Raw genomic sequence first — 14,253 nt, 5'->3', positions numbered from 1 at the left:
GAAGGTTTCAGCACAGCATGAGGAGAAACTTCTTTAGAGTGAGGGTGACAGAGCCCTGGAGCTGCCCAGAGAGGTTGTGGAGTCTCCTTCTCTGGACACATTCCAAACTCACCTGGATGCATTCCTGTGCAATGATCAGGAGACTACCCTGGGTGACCCTACTCGGGCAGGGTGGGGGTTGGACTTGATCTGTGGAGGTCCCTTCGAACCTGTCATGTACTGTGGTACTGTGATACAGCTTGTAGTGAAGTTTTTACACCAGCGTAAGCAGACCCAAAACTTCTAACAAGGTGATGAAACTTCTCCTTCTGCAACACAGTGGCTGGCAAAGAACATTCAGAGATGGTTGAAGTGAAAAGGTTTCTCAGTCTAATCAAGATGGAATTGTAGGCTGGATACAATATAGTTCATTAACTGTAATGGTAGCATATAACTGAATAGGCGTTGTGGGTTGAATTAGATCCCCCCCTGGAACTTATTTTCTTGGAAATAGGATAGGATAGGATAGGATAGGATAGGATAGGATAGGATAGGATAGGATAGGATAGGATAGGATAGGATAGGATAGGATAGGATAGGATAGACCAGGTTGGAAGAGACCTTCAAGATTGTCATGTCCAAGCTATCCTCCAACACCACCCCATCAACTAAACCATGCAACCAAGAAATCTCCCCCAGAGAGCAAATCTCACCACACTCAGAACTTGGCAGTAAAAATGGAATTAAAAATGGAATTGTATTTACAGAAGAAACAAATGTAACAGTATAAAAGGCCATAAACATGTACAGAGTGTGTTTACACACACATATATATATATATATATACACATACACACACAGAGTTTAACAGTTTGCACAGATTGCCTCCTCGTCCCCTCTGGGGGACAAAGGGCCCCAAGACAGCTATGCAACCACACACACCTGAACACCTCCAATGATGCTGACTCCACCACCTCCCCTGGTATGGGCTGCCCAGGGAGGTGGTGGAGTCACCATCACTGGACGTGTTGAGGAGGAGACTTGATAGGGTGCTTGGTTGCATGGTTTAGTTGGTTGGGTGGTGTTGGGTGATAAGTTGGACGTGATGATCTTGATGGTCTCTTCCAACCTGGTTTATTCTATTCTGTTCTAACACCAGCTTGGCCACCCCCTCCCCTTGTACCTTGATGGAAGCCAAATAGAAAAAGCTACCAAGGTCAGAGGGGAGGATAGCACAGCCTGATGCCAGAAGCAGAGCCAGCAGCCAAGAGAACAAACTCTGCTGTGAGATACAAGGAATTTGGTACACCAATGGAATTCTATTAACCTGTCTATTGTCATCATTCTGTACCCAATCCCTTACATTATTTATCTGTCACTCAAATGTCTCTGGAATGTTCCCAATTGCAAGTAGTATCTAAGCTAAGGACTAGCTCAAGCTGCTCCAATAGGTGTTGTAAGCATTAGATGCTGCTTCAACCTTCATCTCATGCTCTTTGAATTCTGCATCAGCCAGGATGTTACCAATATCAAAAGAACAACTTTTGTTGGCATAGAATGAGTAGTAATCAGCTTTTAGTGAACAAAATGCAGTAGATAGATGTCAGACACTGGCACATGAATGACATTGACCACATGCACTGATTGCTGGCTTTTTCAGCCCCATATGAATCGAGTCCCAGAAGGAGAGTGCTTCTTAAAGGCATGCCTGGCTCCTTTGGGTTTTTCACTAGTCATGGTATGACTTCCTCATTTCCTAGTTTAGCAATGTTCAGTCCTCTGCTAGGATTAAGAAGGGTGAGAAATTTGGCAGATTAGTTTTGTGTTCTGTCCTCCAATACAGTAATTGAAGAGAGCTAACCAAAGTGACAGGATCGAAGCAGAAAACCTGCAGAAGATGATGGAATAGAAAATACTTCTGCATTCCAAAATTTTAAAGGACCACCACCACCACTATTTTGACACTTTGTCACAGAATCACAGAAACATTCAGGTTGGGAAAGACCCTCAGGATCACCAAGTCCAACCCAGAACCCTACTCTACAAGGCTCACCCCTAAACCACCTCCCCAAGCACCACATCCAAACCACCTTTACACACATTCAGGCTTGGTGACTCCACCACCTCCCTGGGCAGGACATAAAGCTACCAACATGCACAGAAGGGAGTGTTGCTGCTTGCTAAAAGACTTCCTTTGAAGCTCATTTCTCAGCTCCCTCTGGTGCTTGGAAGTGGCATTAACTTCCAGATGCTTTCTGTTAAAACGCCTGCATGAAGTTCTGTTGAAATCATTGAAGGGGACAGGCAGAGGTAGGCAGAAGGCAACCACGGTGCCTCCAGCTCCCTTGGACTCAAGCCAAGAGATTGTGCTGTAAGGGAGAGCACAGTGTCAGTGATTCCTTGGGGGGTCTTTAGAGGTGAAATAATGTAGAAAATAAACTATGGTAGAGGAAGAATAGTTGTGTCTGAGAGTGGAAGGCACCAGGTGAGCTTCTGTCATCAGCCTGCAAATTCCTGCTAGGGAAGGCTGGGCTCTCAAGAGAAACAGAGAATGCAAGTGTAATGCCTCCTTCCAAAAGCTCCCTTTCAGTAAGCACCCTGTGAAAGTTTTGGAGCCCAGATGAAATGGTCTTCCCATGGTTTGTTAACCTGTGGTTTAAAAGCATATGTTAAACGTGTCATTATTTACAGGCTTTTGAATAGGAGATTTGCTTTGGGCAATTAGGATGTTAAGCAAAGAATTCCAGGAATAGCTCTCATTGTTAATGTATCCTGAGCTGTTTTGGAAAGCTGTGACTAATCACTGCTGGTTCTTAGATTGCTCTTCAAGAATGTGCCACTTGTTTGATACTTTCCTTTCACAGTGACTTATCGACTCCAAACTCTCTTCTAAGTTTTCTTTCAGTTCTGCTCGTCTCTACCTCTTTTAAACACAGTGTACATGGTGGGGGTGGTGCTGTTTGGGTTGGGTTTTTTTCTTTTTCTTGTTTTCACTCCTCTATTTCTTTGATTCCTGCAGAACCTGCAACAAATAAAGCAGATTCAGTCCTTGAGACACATAAATGAGCGACTGGTGACTGAGAATAGGGCCTTGACCCGAGTGCTTGCCAAGCTGTCAGGGTCCTGTAGGCAACTGCGCTCTGTGGACTTGTAATTTCTGCCTCTCCTTTGTGTAGCCAGGCAGGTGCTGACATCCAGTTTGTGCTTGGGTAGAATTTTACTATTAACACTTGTGTCTGTGTGTGAGAAACTGACTTCTGCTGCTCGGTCCTGGAAGTGTGGCTAAAGCATGACGTGTGGGGTCCCGCCCGCAGGTGTCGCAGATGTGTTGGTGTGGTCTGCTCTTGGCCTCCTTAGCACAGAAGCTTGGCTTGGCTTACTTGAAAATAAATTGGCCCTGACCCAGGAGGCCTTTGGCATGGCACAACCCTAGCAACAACTGCAGGGATTTGAGTGTGCCCTAAGATATGCTGAAGTCACTCCCTTCTTGGCCTCTAGTTTTCTAACAAATCGAAGTTAAGGACTGAGCTTTCTTACTGCGTCCAGAATTGATACAGTTCTGGGCTCCCCAGATCAGGAGGGACAGGGATCTGCTGGAGAGAGTCCAAGGGAGGGCTATGGGGATGCTGAGGGGACTGAGCACTACCTGGTAAGGAGAGGCTGAGAGCCCTGAGGCTGTGCAGTCTGGAGAAGAGAAGACTAAGAGGGGATTTAATTAATGTCTATCAATATCTGAGGGCTGGGGGTCAAGAGGCAGGGCACAGGCTCTGCTCACTTGCACCCTGGGATAGGACAAGGGGCAATGGATAGAAACTCCAGCACAGGAGGTTCCACCTCAACATGAGGAGGAACTTCTTCACTGGGAGGGTCCCAGAGCACTGGAGCAGGCTACCCAGAGAGGTTGTGGAGTCTCCTTCTCTGGAGCCTTTCCAGCCCTGTCTGGATGTGTTCCTGTGTGCCCTGTGCTGGATTCTCTGGTCCTGCTATGGCAGGGAGTTGGACTCGATGATTTCTGGAGGTCCCTTCCAGCCCCTAACATCCTGTGAGCCTGTGATAGAGATCTAGTCTCAACTAATGAGTGTTTGAGAAGTGTTTATAGTACTGTGCTTTCCTGAACAGCTGTATTAAGAACTTTCTTGTATTTGTGTATTTTAGTGTTTAGAAGGGACCAAAGTCTTTTACCTTCAGGACTGTATTGGAATTTCAAGTTAATTAATAATTTTTACATATTAACTTCCTGTGTGGTTCTGGCTAATCTTTATTGGTATCTAGACAGCTTAAAAGACCTCATTTTAGCACTGAGTCAAGGTGGTTGCTATGTATGTTGGCATTCTAGTCCTGGACCAGAATCCCATAGTACATAGACTGTGCAAAGACAGACACACACAAGCTACTGGTGTGTGAGATTGGTTCATACTTACTGGGTCATCTGGTTCAGTCTTCTTCTGTTAACTTACAAACTGCTTGGGGTTCCATCTTGGAAAACACTGGCAGGATGGAGGTTTCAGTGAGCTTTCAAGATGTGTAGGTGAAGAAAAGAAAACCCCCAAACCAAACAAACAGTGAGCTGCTAAACTGCTTCCCCTCACCTGCCTTCCTTTCCACTGCAAAGCAAGGTGATGGGTGTGAGGTTTTTTTCCCTCCTCCTCAGAGTCCAACCTCAGGTTTGCCCCAGTAAGAGGCAGGAAAGAGAGAGGGGATTTATCCTTTGGCTTAATGTCTTCCTGGAGTTTGCTTAACAATAGGATGTGGATAGAAAGGTTGTTCCTGATCCAGACCCTGCATTCCTCAGTGTTCCCTTGTATTAACCCTTGCTGACTTGATTCAAGTCATCTCACTGACCTGGCTGAATACCAAAGCTTTTATTTGTTACTTGATCCACCTCACCCCACTGTTGCTGAGTCACTCAGCTAACACACAGAAAGCAGGAGGAGCGTACTGCTGCACCAGGAGGGAGAGCTGTCCCTCTAGGGCAGCCCTGTCTTACCTCAGCTTAGGCTAACAATGTGGGTTTTCAACACAACTGAGCTAATCTAATGACTGCTGGCCACAGCCACACAGCCATACTGTGGTTGGTTGGTTTTTTGCTAGCACTGGCATTCCTTTAGCTGTGGTAATCCAGTCAGGGTGTTAACCCATAGAACACTACTCACTGTTCCTTATTGCAGGGGATAGTCTTCAGTGGCACATCATTGTGGAGCTTGAGAAGCCTGGCTAGCAAAAGGGAACAGAGCGAGGAGATTTGATGTTATGATCATAGCTTAACCACAGCAGTGTGCCTGGTTTAATCTGAACAGGTACCTTACACTTCAGGAGCTTTTTGTAACCTCTATTTAAAGCTGTTTTGTACAGAAAGACTTAGATCATCCAGCAAACACAGACATGATCATTACTTTACAGGTTTGTCAGTGGACTCCATGTATCCTAGGTGATTACTGAATAATTTGCTTAATGGCAGCACTGAAGAGTTATTGGCTAGTCCTGTAATACAGACAGGCAAAATCCTGTTCAAGTATCTCATCACAGGAAGATACTTTCCTCTCTTGGTGAGAAGCAAATTGGCATGCCAAGTGTGGGGTCCAGCAGGTAGCTGTAATTTCGTTGAATGGCAATCCCAGGCACAGATACAGGCTGGGCAGGGACTGGCCTGAGAGCAGCCCTGAAGAAAAGGCCTTGGGGGTGCTGGTGGATGAGAAGCTCAACAGGAACCTCCAGTGTGCACTTGCTGCCCAGAAAGCCACCCAAAGCCTGGGCTGCAGCAAGAGAAGTGTGGGCAGCAGGGCCAGGGAGGGGATTCTCTCCCTCTGCTCCACTCTGCTGAGACCACACCTGGAGCACTGTGTCCAGTTCTGGAGCCTCTGTTCCAGGAAGGATCTGGAAGTGATGGAAGGTGTCCAGAGAAGGGCCAAGAGGAGGAGCAGAGGGCTGGAGCTGCTCTGCTACGAGGACAGACTGAGGGAGTTGGGGCCTTCTTGTGGCCTTCCAGTTTCTGAAGGAGGCTTCAAGAAAGCTGGGGAGGGACTTTTGAGGGTGTCAGGGAGTGACAGGACTGGGGAGAATGGAGCAAAACTAGAAATGGGTAGATTGAGACTGGATGTTAGGAAGAAGTTGTTCCCCATGAGGGTGGTGAGAGACTGGCACAGGTTGCCCAGGGAGGTGGTGGAAGCCTCATGCCTGGAGATTTTTCAGGCCAGGCTGGATGTGTCTGTGAGCAACCTGCTGTAGTGTGAGGAGTGCCAGCCCATGGCAGGGGGGTTGGAACTTGGCTGATCCTTGAGGTCCCTTCCAACCCTAACAATTCTGTGATTCTGTGATTCTACTCCAAAGCTTTTTGTCCTGCCTGTGCACATTAAAGGTGTGTGGTGTTACCTCAGGAGGAGTTTGACCACCACAGTAATGCAGTGCTGCAGTGCTCCAAGAAGATTGTGCAGATGCCTTTGGCTAGTGTGTTATGCTTAGTATAGATGAGAAGCAGAAGTATTTCAGGTTACTTGAGCTTAGCCTTCCTGGTCAGTCTCCTATTACTCCTAACTGCTTTTGTCTCCTACCAGCCTTCCCTAGGCTTTGGAAGACTTAGAAAGAAAAAAAGATAAAATCTTTTTGTGCTACCTGTTCCACCGCTCAGTTTCATCAGGATTAAGATTTATCTGCAGAGATTTGCAGACTGGATAGTGACAAAGCTCTAAATTGGAACAACAGCTCTTTTGTTAAACTAGTTCAGCAGAAAGCACTCCAGTCTGTGGGGCTGCCTGCAGGTAATTAAGAGTAGTAGGCTGCAGCTCCCTAGTCACAGTATCACAGTATCACCAAGGTTGGAAGAGACCTCAAAGATCATTGAGTCCAGCCTGTCACCACAGACCTCATGACTAGACCATGGCACCAACTGCCACATCCAATCCCCTCTTGAACACCTCCAGGGATGGTGACTCCACCACCTCCCTGGGCAGCACATTCCAATGGTGAATGACTCTCTCGGTGAAGAACTTTCTCCTCACTTCCAGCCTAAACTTCCCCTGGCACAGCTTGAGACTGTGTCCTCTTGTTCTGGTGCTGGTTGCTTTAGAGAAGAGACCAACCCCCACCTGGCTACAACCTCCCTTCAGGTAGTTGTAGAGAGCAATGAGGTCTCCCTGAGCATCCTCCTCCCCAGGCTAAACGATCCCAGCTCCCTCAGCCTCTGCTCATAGGGCTGTGCTCCAAACCCCTCCCCAGCCTTGTTGCCCTTCTCTGGACACGTTCAAGTGTCTCAATGTCCTTCCTAAACTGAGGGGCCCAGAACTGGACACAGGACTCACGGTGTGGCCTAACCAGTGCAGAGTCCAGGGGCACAATGATTTCCCTGCTGCTGCTGGCCACACTATTCTTGATACAGGCCAGGATGCCATTGGCCTAGTCAGCAAGTCAAAAGGCGACTTGTGATGTTCCTGGAGTTTCTCTGAGGCTTCATGGGAAGCCACACACAGGACAACATTTGCTGAGATGCACCATTAAAAAGAACCAAATCAGACTCCCTTGAGTCCTTGTGCTTGGCTAGATAAAGGCTGTTGAGTTTTCATCCAGGATCTTTGGTGTGGAGTCCAAAAGAGGAGGAGGAGGAAGGAAAGGTGTTAATTGCTTTGCATAACAAAGCGACGGCCCTGGGTTTATCCCAGCGCTGCCAGATGCTTGCACAAAGGCATGGTACATGTGCCTCTTTTCTGGGTATCAGCCCTGCCACTGTGCCTCAGACTGCAGCTGTGCTTTACAGCTTGCAACGTTTAACACAGGTGATACTGGAAAATTGCTAAATGACTACTTGTGGTGTCCAGTTCCAGACACCTTGATGTGGTCTTTGAAAGCAGCCAGCATTCTACAGCACTTTCTGTTCAGAGCATAGCTCTCAGGGGACTATAGTGGAGGCTTCCCTTTGACTCTGAAGAGCTCAGTTTAGGTGGCTTGCCCTAAGCTCCACCATGGAGCAGTTAGAATCCAGCTTAGCAGAATAGTTTTAGCTTACTCAACCTGTGGAGACTTCTTTTCCTTTTCCCCTCTTGTTGTCCCTTGCCATCTTCCTTTCAGGTGCTCAGATATTTGCAGGTAAATAACTAGAGATCCTGGAACCTCCATCCCCTTCAGTGCACCATCCTGTTTGTCCCTGTGAGAGGCTCTGCTGTTCCATGAATGGACTGTGGCTAGGAGTCCCTTAGAGGAGAGGCCTAAACGAAGCCTCCAGTGTAATGCACAGTTAATGAAGCCTGCACTGTCTCAGTTTTTTCTGTCTGTAGTTATGTTGTGACTATAGTGGAGTTAAAACTATGTTTTTGCTCCAGTAAAGTCCAAACAAAATTGGTGGCAAGCCTGCATGATGGAAAAATGTCATAGCATTTGTTACAGAAGTCACCAGCTGGACTTGGACCTCTTGCATGCACTTGCACCTGGGGTTACTGAGTAACTGCTGTGCAGAATAGGCTGTTTACCACCTCCTGTGTAAACCTGCTGCTAGAAACCGTGCAGGTAACACAGCCATGAGTCTTGTAGGTGGTTTGTTATCAGTGTGTGAATACAGATGCCAAGAGCTGCCGAGATTACTTCTGGTTTCCCTGATACTGCCCCAGTACAAACCTCTGTGCACTGACTTGTCCTCCTTTCCTGTCTGATCCTGTCCCAACTCTCACCTCACTTGGCTCCTGCCTTCCAGCTTTTGTGCTTGTATGTCACTCCTCTCATGTGGCAACCTTAACTTGCCATCTCCTAACTGGTGTGCCTGAGTGTACAGCCTGCAGTTCCAGTGATCTGATCTGGGGTGAACTTTGCTCTGTGGGGACATGATCTCAGCTTGCAGGCTGTGTGCTCCAACGCGAGTGTGGAAGCGGTTGGAAGATGAATGCTATGAGCTAACAACCTGAATCACACTGTAGCTGATAAGGATGAAACCTTCCAAGAGCACAGTGCAAAGATCTGCTTAGCCACAGCATGTTTGTTTGAAGCTGTGCAAGTGCAGCACAGACAAGCCTCTTTAAATTGTTGGGAATTAACATTTCCCCCCACTCCCTTCCCCCCACCCCGAAACTGGAAGCATTGCATTACTTTTCTCATGCTCCTGCAAATGCTTTTGTTAAGAGGCCTGTCAGCTGCAGCTCCAAGTTCTAGTACACCTAAGTCCAAGCAAAGGAAGCCTCCTGATCTGTAACTCTTAACCATATCCTGCTTAGAAGTGAGGGTTTGCTGAACTGCCAACACGAAGGGGGAGAGCTGCTTAAGCTGAAGCAAGACTTTTTTCTCCCCAGTGCTTGGCTGGCCTTGCTTGCTGGCGTTCCCTCTTGGCACACCAGTGAATAACCATGGTGTTTCGCTTTCCGTAGATGCTACCAGACCTGAAGGCAGACAACCAGAGGCTAAAAGACGAGAACGGGGCCTTGATCAGAGTGATCAGCAAACTTTCCAAATAAAGGGTTTACTCCAGCAGCAGACAACGGCATTGCACGTCACCAGAGGCTGCAGCGGACCGTCCCGTGGCAGCCCCTGGCAGTGTGGGAAGAGATCCCTCGGAGACTGTCACTTTCAGATATCCTGCCAAACACCCTCGTAACCTGTGTGTGGTTTCTTTCGTATCGAGATCATTGTTTCTGTTAAAGCGCAGCTGCTGAGAAGATGAAATGACTGAGAAATCTTGTTTACAGCTACAGCATAATAAGGAAAGTGTTCAAGGCCAGATACGCCTCAGATATTTAACCAGTAAGCCTTAGTTGTACATAAAACACTTTGACATCAACAAAAGCTTTCAGCTCTCACAGAAGACAGTTACTCAATAACCTTTTTGTTGTGCCACAGTTCCCAGGTTGGTTTGGTTTTGTGTTTTGGTTTTTCTTTCTTTGTTGTTGGTTGTTGTTTTTCCTCCCCCCCCCCTACTCAGTTTCTCTTTCAAACCCTTTTTAAGTTTGGATTTTATGTCATTTTATTTCTTCCCTTCTGATAACAACAATTTGTGTACCAGATGTCGTCGTACAGCGTTCTCACAGCTTGACCATTTGCAGAGACCACCACACCCCCTTTGGATTTTACCTGTGTGTGTGTGTGTGTGTGTGTGTTAGCTACCTAGAGAAGTGTCCTGTCCACCCCACCTGCAAGGGAGCTGGTTGGTGGAAGGTTTGCTTTCACTCGTTCCGTGCAATACGCATCCTAGTCCCTATACAAAAGGCTTTAAGAACTCGGTCGGAATTAGAACGGTTTTAAGAGCCCTGGGGGTTTGTTGGTTGGGGTTTTTTGTTTTGGTTTGGTTTGTTGGGGTTTTTTTTGTTGTTTTGCCCTGCTTTTATTGGTCACCTTAAAAAAAAAAAGAGTTTGTAGTGAGAGATGTTAGCTCCTGTAATCATCACACCCATCCGAGCAGGTACTGAGTGATGCTGTATATATCAATGCGTGACCGGCTTGATCCATCGGGGTTTTGTTTTCAGACCACCACCACCACGTGGCATGCTTGAGTATATTTCCCCCTGGCAAATGATGTCTCTGTTCATGCAAATCAGGCGACTCCAGAATAGGGTTGAACACAACAACAACAAATGAATAGCCGTTTTTCCAAAGCTCATTCATTTTCATGGCATAAAAGAGTTAGACATTGTGCATTGTGTGGAGCCCTGGGCTGTACAAAAGGTCTAAACTAGATCAAATACTGCTAGGATCTTCATTTTTCCCCCTGCCCTTATCTTTTTTCCCCCTCCCTTTTGTGTTTTTTTTTTTGTTGTTGTTGTTGGGATTGTTTTGTTTGTGGCTTTGTTTGTGGCTTTGGTTGATTTATTTTTTGTGGGTTTTTTGTAATTTATTTTGGTTGGGGTTTGGTTTGGGGTTGGTGGGGGTTCTCTTTGGTCTGTTTGTAGGCTTTTGGGTTGGGGTTTTGTGGCTAGTTTTTTGTTTGGGTTTTTTTGGTGGGGGGTTTTGTTGGGGTTTTTTGTTTGGGTTTTTTGTTTGTGGGGGGGTTTGTTGGGTTTTTTTGTGGGGGTTTTGGGTTGGGGTTTTGTTCGTGGGGGTTTTTGGTTGGGTTTTTTTGTGGGGGTTTTGGGTTGGGGTTTTGTTTGTGGGGGGGTTTTGGTTGGGTTTTTTTGTGGGGGTTTTGGGTTGGGGTTTTGTTTGGCTTTTTGTTTGTGGGGGTTTTTGGTTGGGTTTTTTCTTTGTTTTTTTGTTTGTGGGGGGTTTAAGTTGGGTTTTTTGTTGGGCTTTTTGTTTGCTTTTTTGTTGTTTCTGAGAGGTTTTGATTTTTGTTAGGTTTTTGTGTTGTTTGTAGGGGTTTTTAGCTGGGTTTTTTGTTTGTGGGGTTTTTGGGTTTTTTTTGTTTGTGGGGGGTTTTAGTTGGTTTTTTTGTTGGGTTTTTGTTTGCTTTTTTGTTGTTTGTGAGAGGTTTTTTCTGTTGGGGTTTTTTTGTTTACTTTTTTGTTGTTTGTGGGGGGGTTTGGTTGGGTTTTTGGTTGAATTGGTTTTTTCTTTGCTTTTTTGGTTGTTTGTGGGGTTTTTTGGTTGGGTTTTTGTTTGGTTTTTTGTTTGTGGGAGGTTTGGTTTGGGTTTTTGTTTGTTGTTTTTTGTTTGTGGGTTTTTTTGGTTGGGTTTGGTTTAGTTTGCTTTTTATGTTGTTTGTGGGGGGTTTTGGTTGGGTTTTTTTGTTTGGCTGGGGTTTTGTTTGGTTTTTTATTTGTGGGGTTTTTGGTTGTTTTTTGGTTGGGTGGGTTTTTGGGTTTTTTGGGTTTTTTTTGTTGTTTGTGAGGGGGGTTTTGTTGGTGTTTTTTTTGTTTGGTTGGGTTTTTGTTTGTGGGGGTTTTGGTTGGATTTTTGCTTGGTTGGTTTTTTGTTTGTGGGGGGTTTTGGTTGTTTTTTGTTTGTCTTTTGTTTGTGGGGGTTTTTGTTTGGGTTTTGGGGTTTTTTTTTGTTTGTGGGGTTTTTTGGTTGGGTTTTGGTTTTTTTGTTTGCTTTTTTGTTGGCGGGGGGGCTTGGTGTCCTTTTTTTTGTTTGGCTGTGGTTTTTGTTTGTTTTTTTGTCTGTGTGTGGGGTTTTTTAGTGTTGTTTTTTTCCCCTTTGATAGCATTCACCATTGTTATAAAAAGAGAAAAAAAAAAGCCCTGCCTAACTATAACTTGCTTCACTACATTTCACATACCTGTATTTATCTGAGTGCTGTCCAAATCTGTTGTGCTAGCCAAAGTAATAGACTAAAAACCCTTTGAAAAGCATAACCCAGTTACACTCACACTCGTGTTTATATGCACTGTTGCTGCCATGTGAGAAGGCATCCGGTTTGATACCACCATCCTCTCTCAGACCATTTTATACATTTCAGTGGCCTTTAAGAAAACAAACAAACAAACAAACAAAACAAAGCAAGGAGTGAAGAAGGCTTTTTGTCAGGAACAGCTTTTATATTTTCACTAAACCATTCAGAAAGACAAACATCCTGTCGGCACGTAGCTGACCGCCTAAAAGAGAACCACTGAACGGATCGGCCATTGGAGATGAAATTGTACATTGTAAAAGCTTGTAGTAGCTATTGTATTATTGATTATATTGTATACAATATTAAATGTGAATTTGTACCCCTTCAGTTAAAAAAAGGTCATTGTGTTCTACTACCTACTGGGGGTAGGGGGTGGGGGGAGGCGGGCTTGGGGATGGGGGCGGGTTTAGTTTTTCCGGGGGTGGGCTCTGTTTTGGTAAAGCAGACATGATGTCTTCTCTCTTGTTGATTGGTTTTGTGAAGATGTAAGGTTATGCTCTGACTACCAAGATCAGGATTCTCGTTTTTAAAAGGTACACAGAGAGTTGGGGAGGTCTCTTTTTATTTTATTGTAACTGATCTGTCTGAGAGGTGGGTCTGAACCAGAAGGGGGGGCTGCCGCTGCCCCCCCCCCCCCCCCCGCTCACGTCCGACAAGGAACGGAACGGCTGCGGCGTGTTGAGTTCTGTTACAAGACGGTCCGGGGCGTGCTCTGGGTTATACTTGGTAAAGTTTGGGTGCCTGTGAATGATTCAACTACGTGTTTCTAATATTTTAGTGTTTTATATTTAGGTTATTTATTCTTTATATCTTAAAAAAAAAAAAAAGGAGAGGAAAACAAAAAACCTGAGTGGCTACTGTGCTGTATTGATTTTATTGGTAGTACTGAGCAGACCTTGTATCTGCATGAAACTAGTTGCAAAACCCCCACTATTTTGGAACAAGAGGCAAAAAAAAAAAAGGCAAACAAAACTGTATTTTGACATATACAAATAAAACAAATACAAACTCTTTTAAATGTGTGAAAGTCTTACTGAAGAAGGCACTGGAATCCGTCAGGAATTCCAGCTCCTGTTGGCAGTCCTTGGTTGGGCGTTTTATTTCTACTCACCCGTTGCGTTACTTGGCTGCAAGGTCCCAAGGAGCTTTGGAAGACTGTAATCAAGTTGTGATGTTTTGCACATCCTTGTACATGCACATCTGTAAATGCAACAGTAAAGATGCCATATTTATGCAATCTGTAACAACTTGGACAAATGTTTATATATTTTACATAAACCTCTCTGTGTGCAGAATTTCAGACCCATTTTTTTACGTGATATTAAACTGCTTGAGTCCTGCAGCTGGGGAGCAGTAACAGCAGGCACCAGGACAGGTTAGGAGCTGCCCTGCTGGAAAGCAGCTCCATGGAGAAAGACCTTGGAGTGCTGGTGGGCAGCAAGTTCTGCATGGGACAGCAATGTGCCCTGGTGGCCAAGAGAGCCAATGGGATCCTGGGGGGGCAGCAAGAAAAGTGTGGCCAGCAGGGCTAGGGAGGTTCTGCTTCCCCTCTGCTCTGCCCTGCTCAGACCACAGCTGCAATCCTGTGTCCAGTTCTGGACTCCCCAGTTGAAGAGAGACAGAGACCTGCTGGAGAGAGTCTAAGGGAGAGCCAGGAGGATGCTTAGGGGACTTGAGCATCTCCCCTGGGAAGAGAGACTGAGCGCCCTGGGGCTGTTTAGTGTGGAGAAGAGAAGGCTGAGAGGGGATCTGATCAATGTCTATCAATAGCTGAGGGGTGGGTGGTGTCAAGTGGAGGGGGCCAAGCTCTTTTGGGTGGTGCACAGCAATAAGCCAAGAAACAATGGAGACAAACTTGACCAGAAAAGGTTTCAGCACAGCATGAGGAGAAACTTCTTTACGGTGAAGGTCACAGAGCCCTGGAGCAGGCTGCCCGGAGAGGTTGTGGACTCTCCTGCTCTGGACACATTCAGAACCCACCTGGGTGCATTCCTGTGCAATGATCAGGAGGCCACTGTCTGTTGGTCTTCTAAAAG

At 45.9% G+C, this 14,253-nt stretch overlaps 1 protein-coding gene across 4 annotated transcripts in view; it reads left to right on the top strand.

The window, feature by feature from the left end:
* PPP1R12A (protein phosphatase 1 regulatory subunit 12A) overlaps positions 1–13,512 on the top strand; it is a 160,431-nt gene extending 146,919 nt beyond the window's left edge. For 2 of the 4 annotated variants that reach the window (XM_068162428.1, XM_068162424.1), the window contains one exon: positions 9,321–13,512. In XM_068162428.1, the coding sequence (XP_068018529.1) occupies positions 9,321–9,407 (87 nt within the window). In that variant the 3' untranslated portion in view covers positions 9,408–13,512. The remainder of the gene's footprint in view (positions 1–9,320) is intronic. The other 2 variants (XM_068162426.1, XM_068162425.1) reach the window with 1 other exon arrangement.
* The last annotated feature ends 741 nt before the right edge of the window (positions 13,513–14,253 follow it).

The sequence above is a fragment of the Melanerpes formicivorus genome, unplaced genomic scaffold (genome assembly GCF_026170545.1).
Source record: "Melanerpes formicivorus ecotype bairdi unplaced genomic scaffold, bMelFor1.0.p_v2 SCAF_64, whole genome shotgun sequence".
NCBI lineage: Eukaryota > Metazoa > Chordata > Aves > Piciformes > Picidae > Melanerpes > Melanerpes formicivorus.
The sequence above is the reverse complement of the archived record's forward strand: the minus strand, read 5'-3'. Positions and strand labels throughout refer to the sequence as shown.